The 27,343-nt window shown below is 38.2% G+C and overlaps 1 protein-coding gene across 1 annotated transcript in view; it reads left to right on the top strand.

The window, feature by feature from the left end:
* Window positions 1-26,000, top strand: part of Ms4a13 (membrane spanning 4-domains A13) — a 50,210-nt gene extending 24,210 nt beyond the window's left edge. The window contains exons 7-8 of the mRNA XM_004667568.2: window positions 25,714-25,786; window positions 25,876-26,000. Of these exons, the coding sequence (XP_004667625.2) occupies window positions 25,714-25,786; window positions 25,876-26,000 (198 nt within the window). The remainder of the gene's footprint in view (window positions 1-25,713; window positions 25,787-25,875) is intronic.
* Window positions 26,001-27,343: the final 1,343 nt, after the last annotated feature.

Genomic DNA, 27,343 nt, shown 5'->3' with positions numbered 1-27,343 from the left:
TCATTAATTTCTGCTCTGATCTTAATTATCTCTTTTCATCTGGAGCTTTTTGGGTTGGATTGTTCCTCCCATAAGTTTTGGTATGATGTGTTCTCATTGTCATTAATTTCCAGAATTTTCTCTATTTCATTTTTTATGTTGCCCACTACCCATTTATTGTTTAAAAGTGTGATGTTCAGTTTCCAGGAGCCAATGGGATTTTTAGTGAGTGGTTTGTTGTTAATTTCTAGCAATATAGCATCATGATCTGACATCATGCAGGAGATTATGTCAATCTTCCTAAATATATGGAGGCAGGCTTTGTGACTCAGTATATGACCTATTTTAGAGAAGGTTCCTTGTGCTGCTGAGAAGAATCTGTACTCTGTGGATTTGGGGTGGAATATTCTATAGATGTCCATTAGGTCTAAATGTTCTATGGTTTTGTTGAGCTTTCTCACTTCCCTGCTGAGTTTCTATTTGGATGATCTATCTATTGCTGATAATGATGTATTGAAGTCCCAAACTATGATGATGGTGTTGGTGGTTATTTCTGTTTTATTGTTGAGTAGGTTTTGTTTTTTGAATTGTGGTACCCCTGTGTTTGGTGCATAAAGATTTATGATTGTAATATCCTCTTGCTGGATTGTTCCCTTGATCAGTAGGAAGTAGCCTTCTTTGTCTTCTTTGATTACTTTTGGTTTGAAGTCTATTTTGTCTGATATTAATATGGCTATGCCTGTTTGTATCTTATTCCCATTTGCTTGGAATATCATTTCCCACCCTTTCACCCTAAGGAGGTATCTGTCTTTAGTGGTGAAGTGGGTTTCTAGTAAACAATAGAATGAGGGGTCTAATTTTCTCATCCATCCTGTTAGCTTGTGTCTCTTGATGGGTGAATTAAGGCTGTTGATATTTAGGGTTAAGACTATGAGGCTTTATGTGACCACTGCCATATTATGTTGGTTTATGTGGCTTGGTGTTTTCATGAACTTTGAAGTTTTTTGTGCCTTCTCTGAGTTAGGTTAATATGATCTGCTTCTTGTAGGTACTTGAGGTTGATTATTTGATGCTTCTGTGTGGAGAAATTCCTGAAATACTCTCTATAGGTTTGGTTTTGTGTTCATATAGTTGTAAAGTTGAGTTTTGTCATGGAAGGTTTTTCTTTCACCATCTATTATTAGGGATACTTTTGCTGTGTAGAGTAGTTTGGGTTGAATGCCATAGGTTCTTAGAGTTTTCAGTGCTCCATTCCAGGCCCTTCAGGCTTTCAGGGTTTCCATGGAGAAGTCTGAAGTGATTCTGAAGGGGTTACCTTTAAATGTTCTACCAATAGCTTTGTCAGGGTTACATTGCTCATAACTTCATTTTGGGTTTCTGATCCTACTGTCTCTTCTATGTTTTGATTGGAGATTTCCATGGTAGGCCTGGGAGATCTTATTGGATTTACTTGCATTTGATTTTTCATGGTTTTTCTTTTGTGTTGTGGTCTACCCATCACAGTGTGGGAGCAAGGAGAATGGGACTATGGTTGAGATGGGATGGGGCAGTGGTACAATTTGCAAGGGGTGGAGACAGTCACGAGGCCAGGGGTGGAGCTTGAGGGTGAGTAGCAAGGGGTCTGGACAGAGAGTCCAGGGTCAAGACCCCCTTGGGGACTGACCGGGGTGGGGCCGAATTGGTCTGAATTTGCAGGGTACAGGTGCTGGGCCAAGCACAGCACAGCAGAGCAGAGCAGTCTGAAGTCTAAAGGGTTGGGAGTGGATCCCAGTGGAGAGGGTCAGAATTCATGTGAGGGCAGGGCACAGGGGTTGGATCTGATGCCCTGGCAGTGGGGGCGGGGGCGGGGCCAAGCAGAGTGGGTGGAAGGAAGATGCAGAGCAAGGCAGTTGGGTGGAAGTCTAGGGGGTGACAGGGCAAGGTGGAGGGAACTGCAATGGCAGGCTGGGATGGAGCACGGAGACATGTTGCTTCAGGACAGAGTGGGAAGGTTCAACACTTGCCTGGGGCTGAGGCAGAGTGGAGAAGACCAGGTCTGAATCCTCTCAAGAGGCAGGTGCAGGTCCCAGCAGGGCATAGCAGAGCAGGACTTAAGTCCAGTGGGTTTGGGGTGAAGCAGAGCGGAGGGGGTTGGATCTGACCTGTGGGGGCGGGGGCAGGGCCAAGCAGAGTGGGTGGAAGGAAGAAGCGGGCATGGCAGGTGGTGGATATCTAGGGTGTGAAGGGGAAATCCCATCCAACATTCTTTCCAATCCCTCTTCCACAATGTTCCCTGAGCCTTGGAGAGCATGTTATAAGCCTGCTTTGGTGTTGAGCTCTCATCTTGTTTTCTGTGTTTTGTTGTTGTTGTGGCAGTGGTGGTGGTGTTTTGCCTTTTATTGTTCTTTTTTACTTTTGATGTATAATTTTTATTGACAACTTCTGTACTTACAGACAATAAACCACAATTATTCCCTCCTATACTCCACTTTCCCCTTCAAACTCCACTCTCCATCATACCCCCTCCCTCTCTCCATTACTCTCTCTTTTATTTTGATGTCATCATCTTTTTCTCCTTTATGAGGGTCTTGTGAAGGTATTGCTAGGCACTTCGAGGTCATCGCTATTGAGGCCAATTTCTTTCTGTTGCATTGTAAGGTGTCATACTCATCCTTTGGCTCTTAAATTCATTCCATCACCTCTTCCACAATGGACCCTGAGCCATGGAGAGTGTGATAGAGCTGTTTCAGTGCTCCAAACTCCTCTGTCACTTCTTCTTAGCACTCTGTTGCCTTTTGGGACATCCCAGTGGTCACCAACATCTGAAAAGAGAAGTTTCTCTAACCAAAAGTGAGAGTGACATTATTATATGAATATTAACATTAAGTATAGTGCTTACAGGGCAGTTTGATGAGCACAGTATATGCATTTAGCCAGAAAAGAGCAGGATTTATACCCAAAGGCTCATGACTTCTCCTGCCATAGGCTTTTTTGTTTTGTTTTCAAGGTAAGGTCTCACTCTAGCCCAGGCTGACCTGGAATTCACTATGGAGTCTCAGGGTGGCCTCGAACTCATGGTGATCCTCCTACCTCTGCCTCCTGAGTGCTGGGATTAAAGGCGTGCACCATCACGCCTGGCGGCTTTTGATTAGGTTTTCATTACCAGTCATGTATTCCCTCCCATAGAGTAGGCCTTCAATCCAATTAGAGAGCAGTTAGTTTCCCCCAGAACAGCCATGCCACTATTACACCTGTTCAGTCATTTGGCCTGTTTGGCCAAACTTGAAGCTTCCAATGTTCAATGTTTTAACCACTGATAACTTCTGTCTCCCATAGGGTTGCATGCAGTGCATCTTTTTCCAGTTTTCAGTTGGCTGGTCTACAGGGAGAAGGTTTTCAGCTCAGCATCAGTTTCATTTATCTGTGACCTTGCTGCCCAAGCATGTGAAATCTTCAACAATAGGGTCTTACCCTCTGTTTCTTGTGGGAAACCAGGGTTCTTGGCAACAGCATGTAATGTTTTGGAGGCAACAGGGACTTCCCTAGTCAACAACTCACTGGAAGGTATCATATCTCTGGCACAAAAATTTATAGTAACAATCTATGGCTTTTGGATGTGCCATTATGTGAAAAATTGGGCTTTCATATGTCTTATTCAGAATATCTTGAATTTTTATTGACCCTCCCCTAACTCATCTTTTACTCAGTCTCTTCCCCTAGCCTCACTTAGGCTATTCCATTCCCTGTAATCTCTTCTTCTACTTACATATATATAATACCACCCCTTAAATCCTTCCTTCCCCTACCTCCCTTTTAGACTTTTGGTAGCTTACTGCCTCTGCTACCAAGTTTTGGTTCCAGCTCACACGAGTCTAAATATTTATAGCTAGGATCTGCATATGAGAGAAACATGTAATGTTTGGCTTCCTGGGCCTGTATTACCTCAGTTAGTATAATCCTTTCAAGACCCATCCATTTCCCTGCAAATTTCATAATTTCATTTTTCTTATCACTAAATAGAACTCAACCATGTAAAGGTACCACATCTTTATTCATCTACTGAGAGACATCTTAGGCTGCTTCTATTTCCTAGCTGTTGTGAATAGAGCACCAAAACATGGTTGAACAAGTCTCTCTAAGGTAGTGAGAAGAGTCCTCACGATATATGCCTAGGAGTGCTATAGCTGGATCATATGGTAAATATATTTTTAGATGTCTCAAGAACATCCACACTGATTTCCACAATGGCTGTACCAGATTACATTCCCACCAGAAGTGTAGAAGAGATGCCCTTTTTCCACATCCTCACTAACATTTATTGTCATTTGTTTTCTTGGTGATAGCCATTCTGACAGTAGTGAGATGAAATCTCAAAATAGTTTTAATTTACATTTCCCTGATAGCTAAGGATGTACAACACTTTTTTAATGTCTTATTTTTCATTATTTGAGAGAGAGGAAGAAAAATAGGCAGATAAAGGCAGAGAGGGAGAAAAGGAGAAAGAAAGAGAGAATGGGCACCCCAGGGCCTCTAGCCACTGCAAATGAACTCCAGATGCATTTAGTCCCTGTGCATCTGGCTTACACGCATCCTGGGGAATCAAACCTGGGTTCTTTGGCTTTGCAGGGAAGTGCATTAAACACTAAACCATCTCTCCAGCCCTAGAACACATTTCTAGATATTTATATGCAATCTGTATTTCTTATTTTAAGAACTCTCTATTAAGTTCCATAGCCCATCTTTTTAATTGGGTAGTGTGATTTGTTGTTTTGTTTTTTGAGTTCTTTGTATATTCTATATATTAGTCCTCTGTCAGATGTATAGCTGGCAAAGATTTTTCTCCCATTCTGTAGGTTGCTTCTGCTCTATTTACAGTGTCCTTTGCTGTATAAAAGCTTAATAATTTCATGAGATCCCAGTGGCTGATTAGTGGTTTTATTTCCTGAGCAACTAGGATTATATTCAAAGTCTTTGCCTATGCCAGTCTGTTGAAGGGTATCTCCTACTTTTTCCTGTAGCAGTTTCAGAGTTTCAAATGTGATATTAAGGTCCCTGATGCATTTAGACTTGATTCTTATACATGGAGAAAGACAAGGATCTATTTTTATCCTTCTACATATAGATACCCAGTTTTCCCAGTACCACTTATTGATTGTTTTTTTCTATTTCCATGAAGATGCCATTGGAATTTTAATGGATATTGCATTAATTGTATAGATTGCTTTTGGCAAGTGACATTTTCACAATATTAATTCTAATCCAAGAATAAGGGATGTCTTTCCATTTCCTAGTATTGTCTGCAGTTTTTCACCTGAGTGTTTTAAAGTTCTCACTGTAAAGATCCTTTACTTCCTTGGTTAGGTTTATTCCAAGGTACTTTTTTGGTTTGTTTATTTTTATTTTTATTTTTATTAATTTTTATTAACATTTTCCATGATTATAAAATATATCCCATGGTGGTTTGTTTATTTTTAATCCTGCTGCATTGCTAAAAGTGTTTATAAGCTCTAACGGTTTGCTGGTAGAGTCTTTAGGGTCCTTTATGTATGGAATCATATAATCTGCAAATAATAATAATTTGATCTCTTCCTTTCCAATTTGTATCCCTTTTATGAGTGTCTCTTGCCTTATTGTTATAGCTAAGACTTCCAGTACTATATTAAATAAAAAATGGGGACAGTGGACACTCTTGTCTTGTTCTTGAAGTTAGTGGAAAAGCTTCAAGTTTTTCCCCATTTAGCATTATGTTGGCTGTAGGTTTATATAAATAGCCTTTATTATGTTGAGACATGTTCCTTCTATTCCAAGTTTCTGTAGGACTTTTACCATGAAAGGATGTCGGATTTTGTCAAATGCCTTTTTTGCATCTATTGAGATCATGTGATTTTTGTTCTTTGGTCCATTTATATAGTGTATTACATTTATCCATTTGCTTACTATTCTGAATCTCTGGGATATAGCCTACTTGGTCTGGGTGAATAATCTTTCCAATATATTCTGATATCTGTTTGCCAATATTTTGTTCAGAATTTTTATATCAATGTTTATGAGGGAGACTGGTCTGTAATTTTCTTTTCTTGTCCTGCTTTGTCTGGTTTTGGTATCAGGATGATACTGGCTTCATAGAAGGAATTCAATAGTATTCCTTCCTCTTCTATTTTATGGAAAAGTTTGAGAAGCATTGGTGTTATTTCTTCCATAAATGTCTAGTAAGATTCACCAGTAAATTCATCTTGGCTTGGACTTTTTTTACTTGGGAGTTTTTTTTTTTTATAACTACCTGGATCTCTGTACTTATTATAGGTTTATTTAAATGTTTTATCTCATCTTGATTTAATTTTGGTATGTCATATAAATCTAGGAAGTCATCCATTTTTTCAGATTTTCTAACTTAAAGTATATGTTCTTAAAATATGTCCTTATGATTTTCTGAGTTTCTTTGGTATCTGTTGTAATCGTGCCTTTTTCATCTCTAATATTATTATTTTGTATTTCTTCTCTTTCTTTTGGTCAGATGGCTAAGGGTATATCAATCTTGTTTACTCTTTCAAAGAACAAACTCTGTTTCATTGATAGTTTGGATATTTTTTTGTTTCTATTTCATTAATTTCTTCCCTAATCTTTATTAGTTCTTCCCATCTACCTATTTTCAGTTTGCCTTGTTCTTCTTTTTTTTTCCCCCTCTTTTAAAAAATCTATCTGTTTATTGTGTGTTGCAGCTGTGTGAGTGTTTATGTGATGCATGCAGGCACTTGCAAGCCACGCAGCATGCGTGGAAGTCAGAAAACAGCTTTTGGGTTTGTCTCCATTCAGCTTCTATTTTCTTTGAGGCAGGGTCTCTTGCTGTTCACTGTTCCCCACTTCACTCGTGATATCCTGGAAAACCCCCTCTCTCTGCCTCCCTTCTCACCACAAGTGCATTGGGATTAGAGAACCCCACCAAAGTTTCTGGCTTTTATGTGAGTTCTGGGGATCCAAACGCAGGTACATAGAGTTGCATGGCAAGTGTAATATCCAGAGAGCCATCTCCCTATTCCCAAGAATGGTTTCTTATGTGGAGTTGAAGCTGGCTCAGAGGATTTCTGTGAAAAATAACATCAGTTTGTGTGAAGGATATTGGTATTTGCAGGAAGATGTCTGTGACCTTCTGCTTTTGCTTATTTGGTCATGACATTCTTTTTTTTTTTTTTCAAATTTGTCTTATTTTAGAGAAAGAGAGAGAAAATTGATGCACCAGATCCTCAGCCACTGAAATCAAATCTATCTATTTCAAAATCAAATCTAGTGGGCATTTGTGCCCTTGTGCTTGCCTCACCTTTGTGCATGTGGCTAATGTGGGATCTGGAGAGTCGAATATGTGTCCATAGCCTTAACCGCTTAAGCCATGTCTCCAGCCCAACATTCTTTTTTTGTATGTCTTTAAAATTTTGTGTGTGTTATGTGTGAATGTGTATTTGTGCTTACGTGTGCATGTGTGTGTGTGTATGTGTGTGCACGTGTGCGCACACTCGTGTACATGTGGAGCCCAGAGGACAGCCTCAGATATCATTCCCCCCAGGTGCCATCTACATTTTTCTAAATTTTTTTTTAATTTTTATTAACATTTTCCATGATTATAAAATATATCCCATGGTAATTCCCTCCCTCCCCACCCCCACACTTTCCCATTTGAAATTCCATTCTCCTGTTCTTCTTTTTCCTAGGCCTTAAGATGAAGCATTAGGTTGTGATGTGATCTTTCTAATTTATTAATATACTCACTTAAAGCTATAAATTTTCCTCTTAAGGCTGCCTTCATTGTGTCCCAAATGTTTGGGTATATTGTATTCTCATTATCATCTGATTCTGTAATTTTCTTTTCCTGCTTGATTTCTTCAAAGACTCAATCGTCATTCGGCAGTGTACTTTTTAGTCTCCATGATTTTGTGTATGCTCTGTCGTTTTTCTTGTTGCTGATTTGTGGTTTAATCCCATTGTGAACAGATAGGGTACAAGGAATTATTCAAGTTTCCTGTATTTGTTAAAATTTGCTTTGTATACTAATACGTGGTCTATTTTAGAGACTATTCCATGTGATGCTGAGAAAAAAAATGTGTATTCTGTAGCATTTTGATGGAATGTTCTGTTGATATCTGTTAGGTCCATTTGTTCTATGACATCATTTAATCCCAATGCCTCTATTTTTTGCTGGGATAATCTGTCATTTGATGAGAGTGGGGTATTGAAGTCACCCACTACAATTGTGCTTGTTATCTATGACCTTAAGCCTAATAATGTTTGTTTGATGAAATTGATCAAGGTAGATGATACTTTTGATGTGTTCTTGAATTAGATTTACAAAAAAATTATTGATAATTTTTGAGTCTAAGTTAATCAGGAATATTGGTCTAACATTCTCTTTTCTTGTGTGTCTCTGGTTTTGGTATTTGTATAATGTTGGCTTAATTGAAGCAGTAAGTAAGCCTTCCTCCTTTTCAGTTTTATGAAATAACTTGAGAAGTAATGGTTTCAGTTTTTCTATAAATGTGAATCCATCTGTGTCTGAACTTTTGTTGGTTGAGAGGCTTTTAATTACTGCTTCAATCTCATTAGATGTTACAGATTTATTTAGATAATTGTGTCTTCTGAGTTTAATTTTGTTAGTCCATATTTTTTACTTTGTTAGAATATACATTCTTTTAAATATGTCCTGATGATTCTCCCAATTTTATTGTTACTTTGGAATATCTCCTTTTTCATTTCTAATCTTGTTGATGAGAGTTCTTTCTCTCTCCCTCTCTCCCTCCCTCCCCCCCCCTCCAGAGTTTTATTCATCCTGTTCATTTTTTCAAATAACCAGGTCTTCATTTCATCAATTTTTAAATTATAATCTGCATTTATAGTTCATTAATTTTTTTCCCTGGTCTTGATTGTTTCTTTCCATCCAGACCTTTTATTTTGGATTGTTCCTGTTTTTCAATGCCTTTAGAACAATCATTAAGTTATTTATTTGAGATCTCTTTATTTTATAATGTAGGCATATAGAACCATAATTTTCCCTTTTATGACTGTCTTCATTGTGTCCCATAAGTTTTGGTATTCTATATTTCATTCTCATTGAATTCTAGGAATTTTTATTTCCTTCTTGTTCTCTTCAATGACCCATTTACTATTCAGTGGTATGTTGCTCAATCTCCAGGATGCCATGTGTTTTCTGTTATTTTGTTGTTGTTGTTGACGTCTAGCTTTATTTCATTGTGTTTAGATCTAATGCAAGGAGTTAGGTGAGTTTTCCTAAATTTGTGGAGAGTTGCTTTATGTGAGCCATTTAACTTAATTATCTCACTTTTTTATTGCCATTAAAAATTTTTTTTTGTCAGTATCTCTGTCTCTTTATTGGATTACATATTCCTTTCTTGGTTTGACTCTCTCATTGTATTTAGTTGACTGTACTTGCTTGGAATTCATTCTGGCATTTGAGCATGTCCTTTTTGAATTGATTGAATTCATTCCATTGTTCATTGAGTTCCTTTTGCTGATTTGCTTCTCTTTTATTCATCCATTTGTTCACATTGGGTATATATGCTCATCATAAGTGCATTTTGGAATTATTTGTCTGAAGTTTCCTCTCAGCAGTTTTCATTGGAGACTTCAACTATGAGACTGGGAATCATGGGTGGGAATATTTTGCCTTTTGTTGTTACTTATTTTGTATTGGGGTTTGCCCATTTGGAGTTAATCCCTTTTTCTTGCCAAGAATGCAGCAACCACAAATACACTGAGGAGTGTGTTGAGTAGCCTGGTCTACCTTGCTCCAGGAGGACATGGGAAGGTGGTCTTACCCACAGGTTTAAGCAAGGTATGGTGATTATGGCTGTGGAATGCTGCTTGCCAGGGTCCTGAGAGCTGGTTTGACTTAGTCAGGGTTGGAGTTGGCAGAAGTCCTGGGTACATGTGGATGTGAAACTAGTTCAGTACAAAGGAAGTACTTGCATTGACTCTGGGCAGATGCTACCTGTAATCATTTTGTGTGTGTATGTGTGTGTGTGATCATTTTTTAATACAAATAGTTTTACACATAAGAGACATGGCTGGAGAGATGGATCAGTGGTTAAAAGTGCTTGCTTGCAAAGCTTGCTGGACAGGGTTCAATTCCCTGGGCCCACATAAAACCAGATGTACAAAATGGCACATCTGTCCAGAGTTGATTTACAGTGGCAAGAGTCCTTGGCATGGCTATTTTTCTTTCTCTCTCTCCCTTCATTCCCTCTCTCATCATAAATAAATAAATAAATAAATAAATAAATAAATAAGAGACTACTATTTATGTAAATGATGGATTCCTAAAAGTATAACATCCCAGAATTTAATATCACCTCAGAATTCCATAATAATTCACAATATCAAAAGTTTTTGAGGATGATTTTTCATAACCTTAAAATACTTATATATATATAACATAAATTCATTTTTTTCTCAAATATTTTTGGAAGGTCTATTGCTGCACAAAAGGATAGAAAGGTTGAGATGGCAGTGCCTCTACTATCAGGGACTTTGCATTCCAATTAAGAGAAAAACAAAGCCAGGCATGGTGGCACATATCTTTAATCCTAGCACTCAGGAGGCAGAGGTAGGAGGATTTCTGTGAGCTCAAGGCCAACCTGAGACTACATAGTGAATTCCCGGTCACCCTGGGCTAGAGCAATACCCTACCTCTAAAAAAAAAAAAAACCAAAAAGAGAGAGAAAAAAATACATATAATGTTTTGTAATATACTGTATAGTTGATAGATAGATAGAATAATATCAAGATTATAAGATGTCATGAAGTAAAAGCAGAGTAAGAAAATAAGGCAAAGGGAATTTTACATAGGAGTCAGGAAATAAAGTCTAAGCAGGGACTAACTGAAATCCAGAAGCAATTAGAGACTATGAAACTGGAAATTTTGAAAAATCACAGACTGAGAAGAACTTCCAAAATGGCTGACTTAAGAACACAGAAAAGCTCAAGAAAAAAATAAATAAATTCAGGAAACTCACCAATATATGCACCATATTAAGTACTTATGAAAAAATCACTGTAAATAAAATAAATATTTGCAATGTGTTGTCTTGGGTCTGGTCTCCACATTCATTTTTTTCTCAATGTTGTGACTAACCTGAAAAAAAGCAACTGAAAAACCAAAGGGTTTACTTTGGCTCGTGATTTTACTGTATGATCAATCATGGTGCAAAAGGCATGGCAACAGATGCATAAGGCATCTAGATGCTCACATGTGTTCACAGTCAGAAAACAGAGCATGATAAATGCTAGTGATCACTCACTTTCTCCTTTTGTTCAGTCTGGAACTCCAGCCCAACGTCACCCACATTCAGGTTATGTCTTCCCTCTTCAGTTAACCCTCTCTGGAAGCACCTGCACAGACACCCAAAGGTGTGTGTCCTAGGTATTTTTAAATCCCCTCAAGTTAACAATGAAGACTAACCATCATACTCACTCATCCTAAAGGTCAGGGGTATAGAACTTTACCTTGGTAAGTCAGACTTTGAAGACAGGCAACCTTGCTGTTTCAGAGCTATTTTATTAATAGTTATTTAGAGAGAGAGAGAAAAAAAGAGAATGGGCATATCAGGGTCTCTAGCCACTGCAAACAAACTTCAGACACATGCAGTACCTTGTGCAGCTGGCTTATGTGGGTTATGGGGAATCAAACCTGGATCCTTAGTCTTCACAGGCAAGTGCCTCAACTGCTAAGCCATCTCTCCAGCCCAGAGCTACTTTTTTAAACAGAATACAGGAAGTTTCATCACCAGGCATATTAAAACAATAGAGATCTCAGTGGTAAACAAGCAAACAGCCAGAAGACACTCAACCTAATTGAGATCTTAATATTGTTGGGGCAAGAAAGTGAGGAACAAATTGACAGATTTGGAGACCCAAACAGCTACAAAATGGGCTCATACTATTCTATTTATTCATATGGCTTGGAGGAATGTATGTACAAGGCTATGCGTACATTATGAAATCTTGAGACAGTCATAATGATCTACTCAATATGTTGAAAGAAGCAGCATGCAAAGATTAGGTAAAAGCTACAGTAGACATACACAGCCTAAGCTTTGAGAACATTTCTCAAGCTACCCAGAAGTCCTACTGGCTGAAAGAATGTAACATTTTCCTAATATTACCACAGCACTCCTAAGCACTACATGATTTGAACAAGAGAAATTTATTTTCTCTACAACTAGAAAAACTTCTAGAACCTATAGAGGCTAGAAGCTCATGACCCAAGTGTTACAGGGTTAGTTAATGGTGAAACCTCTCTCCTCAGCTTTCAGATGGATGCCTTCTCCATACATACTTACCAGGGCCTTCCCTCTGCATGAGTTGCATGTCCTAATCTCTTATAAGTATACCAGCAATATTGGATTAGGGACCAACCAAATGATATTATAACTTCAATGCCACTTTGGGAAGTTTACCTCCAGATATTATCACATTCTGAGAGACCAGGGGTTAGGACTTTAATATGTGAGTTTTGTGGGATATAATTCAGACTATAACAAGGTGCTCAAATACAACCTCTGAGTAATCATTGGCTGAGCACTTGTGCTGGCCCTCAGAAGAAGTCTAGGAAACAAGAAGATAAAAACCAAGAATCAGAAAATGATAAAAGTGAGTCAAGATATCAGAGGCCATACACTACAAGGAAAACAGTGCACAGTTAGCACAAACAAGTCACTAAAAATATCAGAACAACTGGGGTTGTAGAGATGGCTCATCAATTAAGGCACTTGCCTGCAAAACCTAATGACCTGGGTTTGATTCTCCAGTACTCATGTAAAGCCAGATGCACAAAGTGGTGATGTACCTGGAGTTTGTTTGCAGTGGCTGGAGGCCCTGGCATTCCCATTCTGTCTCTCTTCTATTTCTGTCTCTGCTTGCAAACAAATAATTTTTTTAAAAAAAAAGATTACAACAACTACCATTCCTCAGGGAAGATGAAACAAATATATTATCTGAAATGTCCAGTTTTAAACAACATCATAAAAACAAAGAACAAAAACTAGTAACAAGCCAGGCATGGTGGCACACACCTTTAATCCTAGCACTTTGGAGGCAGAGGTAGGAGGATTGCTGTGAGTGAGTTCAAGGCCACCCTGAGACTACATAGTAAATTCCAGGTCATCCTGGGCCAGAGTGAGACCTCACCTCAAAAAAAAAAAAAAAACTAGTAACATATACACTTGATAAAGTTCTCAAGATCTATGTAATCCCAGTATTGTACTCACAAAGAAAGACTGCAGAAAACTAAAGGAAACCTATAAAGGATGATGACAATGAGTCATCCAGCAAAAGTATCAGCAAAAAATATAAAAATAATAAGGAATAAAGTAGAAATTATAAAATTAAAGATTATACTAAGCAAAATGAAACTCACTAGCAAAGCCCCAAATAAATCTGCACTGACAGAATACAAAGCCAGCAAACACTAAGACAGAACAAGGTAAAGAAGATCACTTAAAAGTTGGGAGGCAAGCCAGGCATGGTGGCACATGCCTTTAATCCCAGCACTTGGGAGGCAGAGGTAAGAGGATCACCATGAGTTCGAGGCCACACTGAGACTACATAATGAATTCCAGGTCAGCCTGAGCTAGAGTGAAACCCTACCTTGAAAAAAGAAAAAAAAAATTGGGAGGAAAGCAATGAACAGAGCCTCAGACACTGCTGGGACAAACTAAATGGACTAAAATTATTGTCCCACTGAAATGAAAGAGAAAGAGGAAAATTGAATAATAGCTAGGTATCTGGTTAAGCTGATATAGAGAATAGTATTCTATACATTCATGAATTTAGTGATTTCTAACTATAATAAAGAAAGATCCTTTCCCAGGTACTGCAGTCAAACTGGTAAGAATGGTGTGTCTGATTTGATTCATGTGTCAAATTTTGCCAACACATCCAGAAATCCTAAAAGGTAATATAAAAATCAATGATTATAATACAATATTGCTTGGCATATAACACACTTATATCTATTGTGTAATGGTTACATATTAAGAGGGTATACACAGCTGATATATTTCATTGGAATTAGCACTCATATAGAATGGTTATAAGTTAGCATGCATATTTAATGATTAATAAAACTGAAAAGTATTGTGTTAAAATCAAATAAATCACATAAAAAGTAATAATAAAACAGATAAAAACACAAAAATGTGACATATAGAAACAAAATGGTAAAATCTCACATAAATCCAACCATTTCAATAATATTAAAATTTGGTGATATAATGAAATATTAAGTGTCTAACAAAATGGCTAAATTTAAAATTTTTGAAAATTCCAAGTGATTATAAAGACCTTAGATATAAAGAAATATCTCTCATACTTCTGGTTATAATATGAAGTAATGAACCACCTTCAGAACCTGTCTGGACACTGACTACTTCAAGTTAAGATGTGTGTATTCCTATGATTAGTAATATAAATCCTCAGTATGCACCCAATGTTTGAACATATGTAATAAAGTATACTTATAAGTATATATGTTATATAATGTGTATGTGTAGTTATAATAGCTACAAAGTAGAAACAACACAGAAGAATAAGTAGTAAACCACAGGGTAAATTAATAAAATTCCACATAACAACATAAATGACACCTGCACTTAATAGCATGGGAAAACTTCAAAATATTGACTGTAATAAAACTGACACCAAATAATGCATGTCTTTATTTCACTTATTTGAAGTTTGAAGCCAAGAAAAACTAAGATAACTATAGTGTGTAGTGGTGCAAGCTCAGTTGTTAAATTAGGGGAGGAGAGAGAATGGATCACTTAAAAGTTAAAAATGGCATCCGGGAGGAAGGAATAGATAACAGTTGGGAAATATCACACAAGGTTAGGGTGAATTTTGGAGTGCTTCTTTCTACTTATGTTTTAGTATACCATGAATATTTTTATTTTAAAAATAAAAAAGCATGGAAAACTTTATAAAGGATCAAGTACAAATTAAGAAGTAGATAAAGGTGGGAATAAGAGATAAATAGGACAAGTGATACTGAGCTCTTATTCTGTAGACACCAATATGACATGTATCTTTTAAATTATCTATTACTTATGTAAGATAACATGATGTGATTCATAAGAGACTATTTTTTTTTCTCCCCAGGGTAAAAGACGTACAGACAGTGTTGCATCTGTTACAACAGAAGTTGAGACCAGTTTTTGAATACTTGTTTTTTGCTACTGATACCTGATACAGGAATTAATGGTATCTCTATGCAACAATGCTGCCATAAAACCCAGATTGTATGCAAAAGAAAATTAAGAACAAATTGGACATTTTCTTCATTATTTTAGAAATTTCTATGCACACCATTTTTTAGGTCCCAAGGGGAAAACTTTTCCATATATAAATAACAGATTATTACAAGGAATAATTTGTTATAGATAATCAAATCATTTGTGATCCATAGAGGGCAGGTTATAAAAATGTGAAGAAGGATGCAAATTCAGAGGAAAATTCTAAATAATGTATGCCCCAATAATTGAAAGCCCACTTCACATTCTGATTTCTAGCTGAACTATCTGCTATCTTAAGAAATCACCAAGTCCATTCAAAAGGCTATCAATCAAGGTCACTTTGTTGTTTCTTGACTTCTGCCCTCATTAAAGTTCCTCATTAAAGTCTGTGTGTCTTTCTTTCTCCTTTATTGGCCCCGCTTTCTCCTTGTCACTGTTTAGGTCATATGCTCAGTCACCTTTCACTGCAGATACCACCTTTCCACATTGAGAAGAATTTCCTAGGAACCTGTTAGGAATTCAGTTCACTCTGTATTCAAATATGGCATAATACTTCAGAAAGTTGTACTTAGCAGTGGTAATAATTCTAATGGACACCAGGACTTTGGGATGTATTGTTGTTTCCCCTCCTAACACTCAAGATGTTTCACTGTCAATCAAGATTTCTCTACTCTACAAATTGCAATGTTCAACTCCTTTCAGAATACCTACTATATGCATTGGATGTGTTAATCCCTGAAGCATCAAAAATAAATAAAATGCCTGACAATAGGAGCTTATACATTAGGAGAGTAAATGAACAATTAATAAGTCATGACTGTTCACGAATAAAGAGGACTATTAAACAGAAATAGGAAAGAAGAGGTCACATGCCCTATCTATTGTAAAGATAATAGTTTGATGAAAACTTTGGAAAGGAGACAAGTAGTTTGTCAGCTTGAAGGGTGGAGGGCATTTCTGATAAAAGAACTAGCTCACTGAAATATGAGAAAGACAAGGCAAAGCAAGATGGCACAATACAACTCTCTAGTAATATCCCCATAGAAGCATCAACTGAAAAACTATCCACACACAAAAATACTTCACAAAAGAACATAGCACCCAGTAAAGTGAGGGGGCGGGGCAAAACAGTAGGGACAAGGGTGTGTGCAGCAGTTTGGGCTAAAGAAAGATGAGTAAAAAGGATATTCTATCTCTGAAGGCTGAGATATGGAGGTCCCACAAGCCAAACTAGCCTGTGTTCTTTGAAAAAGCCCATCAAAGTAACAATAGAGAAAAGAGGGAGAGAGGTGATGATGAGAATTCAACAGAACAGACCTGGTATGACATTGAGTAGCAAATAAAAGAGTAATAAATGTGAAAAGCAGAAGGCTGGACGGGGTACAGATTCTGAAGGCATTCTCTCCTGATTGCTAGATGCAGCTTCAATTCTCCTGCTATTCCCTCTCAAACTCCCAGATCCTCATCATGCTTCTGGACAGTCTTGAACAGTCAGGCTGTGACTATTTTTCTTGCCTCTGAGTAGTTCCCTGTGAAGTCGAGGGCGAGTAACAGATGCTGGTCCTGTCCTTCACAGGTCAGGTCACAATTGCCAGTCATGCCTCTGAGCTGTCCTTCCCAAGGTAGGGCATACTTTTGGAGCATGTGTCTAAATTCCCCTGAAGACTGTCTCCAAGCAGGCTTCCACCCCGCTGAATACTGTGGGGTTCTGATGCAAAGTCTCTTCTTGCAGCCTAGGGGTATTCTACTGGACAGCTTTCAGTATATGCTTTCTCTGAGTTTACTGAGACAGTAGTTCACCAAGGCTCTGGGGCTGAATCAGTGAGGTTTGCTTTAATATGTATATATTTTTATTAGTTTACAAAGTAACAGATTTCCTCATGGAATTTTTATACAGTGTTTATTTGGTTGATTTCCCCACACATTCCAGCTGCTCCTCCTCCACCATCTCTCTGACCCCTTCCTTTTGTACCTTTTCACGTCCAGTAATCAATCCCACTACCATTCCAATAACTCATTTGTTCTATTGTCTTCCCTGCATCACTCCCTTTTTCCAGTTTCACAGGCCCCTTTCTAGTTTTTTGGTCTTAACTCACATTTACTTCCACCTAGGAACACATAATTGAATAGAAGATAGGACAAATAGATGACAAAAAAAAAAAAAAGCAGTGTCTATCTTTCTGAGCCTAGGTTACCTTGTGTGATGGTTTATATCAGTTGTCAACTAGACAGGATCTAATACCACCACGTAGGGGTTATCTCAGTTAGGTTAGCCTCTGGGTATGCCTATGAGTAAAGATCTTTATTAGGTTGAGGGTGGAAGATAGACCTTAACTGTGAGTGGCACCATTCTATGGGCTGGGATCCTGGACTATAGAAAAAGGGGAAAGCTGGCTGGGCAGGAGAAGGCACCATTTTTCTATTTACTCTTTGAGGTTTTGACCATGGGACTCTGGCTTCCTGCTCCTGCCATGCTTTTCCCACCATGATGGACTTCCCTTGAAACTGCCAAAAACAAACCCTTTAATTCCTTAAACTGTTTCTGATGTGATACTTTCTCCCAACAATTGATACAGAAAATTCTCAGCAATTGACAGGTCATCCCAGAAAAAAAATACAAAATGCAAAAACTACAACTAGCAACAGGAAAAAATTACAGAGCATAAACAAATCCATGGAGACTAAACAGTACAATATTGAATGGTGAATGTGCCATTGAAGAAATCAAAAAGGAAATCAATAACTTCATAGAATCAACTGATGATGAGAATACAACACACCAAAACCTTTGGGACATAATAAAGGCAGTCCAGTCTTAAGAGGGAAATTTATAGCTCTAAGTGCCTATATTAAGAAATTAGAAGCCAGGTATGGTAGCATATCCCTTTAATCCCAGCATTCGGGAGGCAGAGGTAGGAGGGTCACCATGAGCTCAAGGCTGAAACTACATAGTGAATTGCAGGTCAGCCTGAGCTAAAGCAAGACCCTACCATGGGGAAAAAAAGAAGGAAAGAAATTAGAGAGTTCACAAGTAAACAGTTTAATGCTTCACCTTAAGGCACTGGAAAAAGAAGAACCAGGAAAACCAAAAATCAGTAATTGGGAAGAAATAATAAAGATTAGGGCAAAAATTAATGAAATAGAAACCAAAAAACAATCCAAAGAATCAATGAAACAAAGAGTTGGTTCTTTGAAAGGATAAGAAAGATTGATAAATCCTTAGCAAATTTGACCAGAAGAAAGAGAAAAGAGACAAAAATTAATGAAATTAGAGATGAAAAGGCACTAATACAACAGACAACAAAGTATTTCAGAAAATCATAAGGACATACGTTAAGAACATATATGCCTCTGAGTTTGAAAATCCTAAAGAAATGCATGATGTCCTCAATTCATAAGACCTACCAAAATCAAATCAAGATGATATAAACCATTTAAATAGACATATAACAAGCACTGAGATCCAAGCAGTTATAAAAAGTCTCACAACTAAAAAATGACCAGGCCCAGATGGATTCACTGGTGAATTTTACCAGACCTTCATGGAAGAGCTAACACCACTGCTTCTCAAAATTTCCACAAAATACAAAAGGAAGGAATTCTACCAAACTCCTTCTATGAAGCCAGCATCACCCAGATACCAAAATCAGGCAAAGACAAAGCAAAAAAAGAAAATTATAGACCAGTCACCCCCATGAACATAGATGTGAAAACTCTGAACAGAATATTGGCAAACAGAATACAAGAATGAACCAGGAAGATTATTCACCCAGACTAAGTAGGCTTTACTCCAGAGATGCAGGAATGGTTTAACATATGCAAATTGATAAATGTAATACACTATATAAATGGACTGAAGAACAAAAATCACATGATCATCTCAATAGATGCCGAAAAGGCATTCAACAATATCCAACATCTTTTCATGGTAAAAGTCCTACAGAAACTGGGAATAGAAGGAACATAACTCAACATAATAAAAGCTATTTTGAGCAACAAATATAAGGCTGGTGATATTACCATGCCCAATTTTAAAATATATTACAAAGCCATACTAACAAAAACAGCATCATACTGGCACAAATCAATGGAACAGAATTGAGGGACCCAGATATTAATCCAGGCAGCTACAGCCATCTGATTTTCAACAAAAATGCCAAAATAGTCATTGGAAAAAAGACAAGTGGTGCTGAGAAAACTGGATATCTATATGTAGAAGGATGAAAATAGATCCTTGTCTTTCTCCATGCATAAGAATCAAGTCTAAATAGGTCACAGACCTTAATATCACATTTGAAACTCTGAAACTGCTAGAGGAAAAAGTAGGGGAAACATTTCAACATATTGGCACAGGCAATAACTTTCTGAATAAAACCCCAACTGCTCAGGAAATAAAACCACTAATCAACCACTGGGATCTCATGAGATTACAAAGCTTTTGTACAGCAAATGACACTGTAAGTAGAGCAGAGACAACCTACAGAATGGGAGAAAATCTTTGCCAGCTAAACATCAGACCAAGGATTAATATCCAGAATATATAAAGAACTCAAAAAACTAAACAATAGGAAATAAAACAACCCAGTTAAAAATAGGCTGTGGAACTAGAGAGGTCTTAAAAGAAGAAATACAGATGGCATATAAATATCTAAAAAAGTGTTCTACATCCTTAGCCATCAGGGAAATGCAAATTAAAACCACTTTGAGATTCCATCTCACTCATGTCAGAATGGCTATCACCAAGAAAACAAATGACAACAAATGTTAGGATGCAGAAAAAGAGGAACCCTTCTACACTGTTGGTGGGAATGTAGTCTGGTACAGCCATTGTGGAAATCAGTGTGGAGGTTCCTGAGACAGCTAAAAATTGTTTTACCATGTGCTCCAGCTCTAGCACTCCTAGTCATATATCCTAATGACTCTTCTCACTAGATTAGAGATATTTACACATCCATATTTATTGCTGCTCTATTCACAATAGCTAGGAAATGGACCCAGACTAGATGTCCCTCCACAGATGAACAAATAATAAAGATGTGGTACATTTACACAATGAAGTTCTATTCAGTGGTAAAGAAAAATGAAATTTGCAGGGAAATGATGGATCTGGAAAGAATTATACTAAGTGAGGTAACCCAGGCCCAGAAAGCCAAACATCACATGCTCTTTCTCATATGTGGATCCTAGCTACAAATGTGTAGACTTGTGTGTAAGCTGGTACCAAAAATCAGTATCAAAGGCCAATAAGCTAGAAAAAGGGTATAAGAGAGGGAGGAGAGGGAAGGACTTAAGGGGATAGTATTGCATATATGTAAGTAGAAGAACAGATTACAGGGAATGGAATGGCTTAAGTGAGGCCAGGGGAAGAGACTGAGTAAAGAAGGGTGAGGAAGAAGATCAATCAAAAATCAAGATATTCTGAATAAAACAAATGAAAGTGTACTTTTTTTTTGATAATGACACATCCAGAAGCCATAGATTGTTATTAGAAAATTTTCAGAGCCAGAGATGTGATACCTTCCAGTGAGTTGTTAGCCAGGTAGGTCCCTGTTCCCTCTAAAAGATCAACGGCTATTGCCAAGGCACTTGGTTTCCCATAAGAAACAGAAGGTAAAACTTTATTGCTGAAGACTGTACGTGCCTGAGTGGCGAGGTCACTGAGGAATCAAGCTGGGGCTGAACTGAAAACCTCTTCAGTATAGACCAGCTGACTGAAAGCTGGAAAAAACTGCAGTGCATGTAGCCCTATGAGAGAAGTCATCAGTGGTGAATACAATGGAGACTGGAAACCTAGACAGACCAAATGACTGAACAGTTACAATAGTGGCATGTCTGCTCCATGGGGAAACCAACTGCTCTCTAATTGGACTAAAGGTCCCCTCTATGGGAGGGAATACATGCCTGGTACTGAAAACCTAATCAAAAGCCTATGGCAGGGGAGGTCATGAGCCTTAAGGGTATAAATAGCCTGCTCTTGTCTGGTTAAATGCATATATTATGCTCACCAAACTGCCTTGTAAGCACTACATTTAATGTTCATATTCATATATTAATTCTACTCTCACTTTTGGTTAGGGAAGCTTCTCTTTTCAGATGGTGGTGACCACTGGGATGACCCAAAAGGCAACATAGTGCTGAGAAGAAGTGACAGAGGAATGTCCAGCAGTGAAACATCTCTATCACATCCTCCAAGGCTTAGGGTCCATTGTGGAAGAGGTGGCACAAAGAATGTAAGAGCCAAAGAAAGGGTATAACTCCTTACAATGCAACTTTCCAAACAGAAATTGGCCTTGATATCCATTACCTCGCAGTGCCTAGAAATACCTTCACAAGACCCTCATAATAGGTAAAAAAGGTGATGACATCAAAATAAAAGAGGGACTAATGGAGAGTGGGAAGGGATATGATGGAGAGTGGAGATGTGAAAGGGAAAGTGGGGGAGGGAAGGGAGTTATCATGGTTTATTGTCTGTAAGGATAGAAGTTGTCAATAATAATATTATACATTAAAAAATAAAAGTAAATAAATAAAAATAAACCTTTTTCTTCTTTAAGTTATTTCTGATAAGGCATTTTTCCCAGCAATGGGAAAGGTTACTAATATGCCTTGATTAATGTTTTCTAATCCATTCATTTTCAAATTTTATAATTTAACTTTTTATTGTATATTTGTACTACATGTTCATTATTCATCTGTTGATGGACAGCTAGGTTGTCCCCATTTCCTTTGCTATTGTGAAAAGAACAGCAGTAAATCAGAATGTGCCAGTATCATTGTTGTAGGATATAGAACCAGTAAGAAATTATCCTAAGTGAGATGAGCCATGCACAGAAACAGTGCATAATTTCATTTTTGTGCAGAATCTAAACATGTCAGCCTTATGGAGACAACTCCACCTTCTGACCACATAATGCCACAATGCCCCACAAGTTCCACATTGCTTCAGTTCCTTTTCTTACTTCTGTAACCAAATAAATACCAGATAAGAGCTAACTCAAGGGAGAAATTATTATTCTGACTCACGGTTTGTGAATACAAGCATTATGGCAGGGAAGGAGTGGTGGTGGGAGTGACTCATAACTATAGAGGCAGCAGTGTGAGGCTGCCTGCTCCTGTCTAGGTGAATCAAGAAGCAGAGAAAGGATCAGAAGCAAGATTAGGGTATACACTCGTGGCCTAGCACCCAGGGATTCACTTCCTCCAGCCAGGCCCCACTTCTGAAAGGTTCTAAAAGCATACTACAAGAAGTGACCAAATGTTCAAACACATAACCTTGTGAGGGACATTCAGATGATAGCAGGCATGTTTACAGAACGGTAACTAGCTGGATGAGGTCAAACCACAGTGTCTATAGACAGAATGTAGGACTTTCTGAGAAAGTACACAAAAGGAAATCATGACACTCCCTCAATGACATGCTGATGTATTATAATTTCAACATGTATGTGATAGAGTATTGTGGAGGCATAATTAGTAGATTCATGCTTATATTTATGGTTAGTTTCTTGTAGAAGGAATGTAGAAAGTTGAACTGAGGAAATAGATGTACCTAAAGTAGCTAATCTAGTTAGGTAACTGAAACTCTCCAGAGGACATATGGTTGACATATGGCTGAAATAAAATAGTGAGAGATGCAAACCAGGGGGCAAGTTTAGAACTGTGTGTGGGAGGCATTGGTAGTTGGAGGGAAATTCAATCTTAGGTTTGGCCAGTTAGCTAGATGCCGATACTGTTGATCAGAATGAAAACTTTATGGGAGAAGTGTTATGTGCTGGTTGGATTAGTTTTTATCTGGCTTGCTTTTGGGGTAAACTATGGAAAAAACATTTTCAGAAATTTAAAAATTCCTATGGAAATTCATTAGTAAGTTTTATGCTAGAAATTCAGCTTTAGAAGTTAAATACAAGATTATAGTACACAATGTATACACAAACGCCATTCCCTTAGAAAAAGTTCAAAGCCAGCCATCTAAATATCCACAAAAGCAAAACTTTAGAAAGTATGAAACTTTAGAAATTAATAGCCATATGATGCCTTAAGAAATACATCCAAGCTCTCAAAATCAGAGGTGAAAAATTACAGAATGTGGGCTGGAGAGATGGCTTAGTGGCTAAGCGCTTGCCTGTGGAGCCTAAGAACCTTAGTTCGAGGCTCAGTTCCCCAGAACCCACATAAGCCAGATGCACAAGGTGGCGCATGTGTCCAGAGTTCATTTGCAGTGGCTGGAGGCCCTGGCACACCCATATTCATTCTCTCTCTCTCTGCCTCTTTCTCTCTCTGTCTATCTCCTGCTCTCAAATAAATAAATAAATTTTTTTTTTAAATTACAGAATGTGTCAAAGAAAAAAAATTCCTTTAAGATTGTAAACAAAATTGTGATGTGTCATCCAAAAGCCTTTTTCATTGTGGGGGTGGTGAAAATAAAAGGTACTTTAGTGAAAAGTATTGCTTAAAACCACAATATATAGCCAAGTAATAGAATTGGCAAAGTAGAGTAACCTAACAGAACACACAGAGAGAGAGAGAGAGAGAGAGAGAGAGAGAGAGAGAGAGAGGAACATTTACAAAGAAGAGACAGGTTGTTTTAATCACAACTAACAACTTTATATTTTCTATAATTTATAGTAACACTTAAACATACTTCCTAATACTACCCAACACGTTTTGCACAATTTTGACTACAAAGTTAAATATTCACATGTCATCATATGAAAACAGTCCTCGTGTTCATCCAGCACATACTCAGATCTCCACTTACATTTAACCTCTGGGTATAAACAATATAGTTAACACTTCTACTCTGATGGAGCTAGGATAAGATATAATAAAAGTTTAAAAATAGATTAACAAGAGGTGATAGGAAATAAGCAGGTCAATGGAAAGAGAGTAAAACGTGGGATTAATAATTGTCACTTCTTTATTTAGAACAAAAATTCCTAACAAGTTGACATTTATGTTGGCCATAGTAAGGAAAAGTGGAAACAGCCATTTTTTAAATCAGAAAGTGAGTTTTCCAAGCAGAAGAAATTGAACAAAATTCTGAAGTGAGAAAAGGCTTAGCTAGTTAGAATATGATGTGGATAGAATTCATTGATCAAAAGGAAAGTAATTAAGGATGAAATCTGAAGAATAGGCAACAACAGCCCAGCACCTTTTGTACTTGTTGGGATTGTAGAAAACAAGGCATTAAGATGGAAAGAACTAAAACAGAAAACTTTTTTTTTTTTTTTTTTGGTTTTCCAAGGTAGGGTTTCACTCTAGCTCAGGTTGACTTGAAATTCACTATGTAGTTTCAGGGTGGCCTTGAACTCACAACAATCATCCTTCCTCTGCCTCCCGGGTGCTGGGATCAAAGTCATATGCCACCATGCCTAGCTAGAAAAACATTTTTTTAAGCCAGTGAAATTGTAATTCAAGCCACACATTAAAATTTTATAGTAGCTACACTAATAAAGCAAATAGAAACAGATAACCCTAATAATACAACCAGGCTAGAGAGATTGCTCAGTAGATCAAGGTGCTTTCTTGCAAAGCCTGACTGTCTAGGTTCAATTCATAAAAAGCCAGATGCACAAAGTGACACATCCAGCTGGAGTTTTATTACAGGTGGCTGAAGGCCCTGGTACTCTCATATTCATCCTCTCTCTGTGTCTCTCTCTCATAAATGAAAATAATTTTAAAATAATAATAGCCTAATTTTATAAGCCAGAAAGTTGAAAGAAAATGTGCCACATCTAAACAATATGAAAAGTTGATAGTTTGTAGCCTTTTCATCATACCAAGTCATGGAACTGTGACATGCATTCCCTACATAACTGCTTGTCAATTCAAGCTGACCACTTAGAACGCTCAGTGGCCACATGTAACTACTGGATGTTCACTGGGCACTGTGGGTTTGGAATCTTCACTAGAATTCCCAGGAAGTGTACTCTCCATTCTCACCACCAAAGAGCTCTGAGCTCCAGGGAACGAGCAAACTTTGAGAAAGAATTGACCTCACAGGAAAGCTGGTCAGCAGGTCAAGGAAGGCAACATTTCCTGTGGGAACTAAGCTAACAGGGGTCTATGTATGAGAGATGGCAGATTTCAGAGAACACAACCCAAAGCCTTCCTACCCCATTCTCATTTCAACTGATGGTTTCACTTTTTTTCCCCTTCAAGATTATTCCTATCTACACATATGTTCTTACATTTTCTGTTACAACAAGAACAACTCCTTGGCTCTATTTTTCCCCTTACTTATGACCACTTCTTTCCCTATGATATTTTCTTCACCACCTATCACCAATACATAGAACAATGCCTGGTGGGTTACACCTAAGGCCTAAGGTTTCAACAAATGTTAATCCTACTACCTATGAGAAGCACTCCTTTATTGAGCCACCAAGCGAGTCATTTTTGCTTGGGATTCAGTACAAGCTAAGCTTGAATAGATGACCTTCGATTCATTGCTTCATTTTAGTTAGGTGTCAGACACAGCAGCACCCTTACACGAAACGTTCAGTGGAGTGGAAGAGACGGGCTCTCCATCACAGGTAGAACCTGTCAGGTTAGGAGTCTGTTGTTGGTGCTAGACTATAGCAGTCAATTCCAAGCTTTCTATAACCCAATTTTGCTTCCTTAGGTTGGTATGAACCCAGGAAGCACACAGAACAAATATTACTTCAATTGTACAGAATAAAAAACCTAAGGAACAGAGATATTTTGCTCAAGCACCACCAGAACCCAGGTTTCAACAGTACTCTTTGAGGGGGTCTCAAAATAGAAAATTTTACTGGAGATGGCATGTGCTTAAATGGGGAAGTCTGTGGAAAAGGAGACAGTCAGGGAATCTACAAAGGGTTGGAGTCAGGCGCTGCTTGGATGGCTGGACAGAGAGCATCGGTAACTAAATAGTCAGGAAAGGGTGCGACTATGTCAGCCCCCTGCGGCCGGCCTACGCCTGCCCGCCTGCCCAGCGTCCTTAGGCCAGCAGACTCCGTGGAACTCCCAGGCGCCACAACGCTGGCATCTGCGTGCCCCTCCTCGCGCAGCGCCCTTCACAGGCGCCTGGCCCTAACCGCAGCATCAGAACCACCAGAGGTGATGAGGGACACCTTGAGGTGGCAAAGCCCAAGGGGCAGGTGCTGCCTCCTGGAGTCCCAGGGGTGGAACATCTGGAACTGAAGGCCACACACACCTCCATCCTAGCCTGTGGATAGATTTGGGATTAAGGACAGGCCTCGACCCATCTAGTTCCTCGTGAGTTTTAAATTTGTATGAGCTTCTTTTTGTTCCCCAATACAAATCTACAGGGGTTTTGATCACCGAGATAAAGAGCCTTTGAAAGACTAAACTACATACACACAGTCACGTAGTAACTGGTAAGATTTTAACTCAAGTGTTTTTGATAATTGTTATCTTAAACCTTAAGAGTTCATTGCTAACATAAAAAGAAGGGAGATTTTTATAAGTGAAAAACTTGGAGATACTATCTTGGACTTTAGAAATGACTGTGAACAGTGTTTGAAGAAAAGAAAGAACTGTCAGGCATGATTGGGGATTGGGGAGGACAGGTTGTCAAAGCTCAAAGCTATGGGACAGAAGATGGAACGGGCCAACAGGCTGTCCCTGGTGGTGCACGCCTTTAATCTCTGCACTCAGGAGACAGAGGTGGGAAGATCCCTGTGAGGTGGAGGCCACCCTGGGACTACAACATGGGTTCCAGATCAGTCTGGGCTAGAGTGATATCATACCTTGAAAAAAACAAACAGAACAGAACAGGAGGCCATTGAAAAAAAAAAAAACAAAACTTTTAGTTGTAAGAAACAAAAATTTCTCTTAGTCACTTTAGCAAAATCCATAAATATTTATCATAACATAAACAGATGCGCTTACATAATATAAAAGCAGGAAATCAGCCTGGCTTCCAAGAGAAACCGGAACTTAAAAACTAAAGTCACCAGAGTTGTGGGGATTTCTGCTCCTTCTCCATCTGCCTTTTATGAACTGCCTTCCTTCTCACGCCAACGCTTGCTTTCTGCAGGGCTCTGTCCATTAGAATAGACCACAGCAATGCCATCCCTCCTTGATTTTGCCACATCTCAACAACT

The sequence above is a fragment of the Jaculus jaculus genome, chromosome 1, assembly GCF_020740685.1.
Source record: "Jaculus jaculus isolate mJacJac1 chromosome 1, mJacJac1.mat.Y.cur, whole genome shotgun sequence".
In the NCBI taxonomy this organism is placed as follows: Eukaryota; Metazoa; Chordata; class Mammalia; order Rodentia; family Dipodidae; genus Jaculus; species Jaculus jaculus.
Note: the sequence above shows the minus strand (reverse complement) of the source record. Positions and strands in the feature narration are given on the sequence as shown.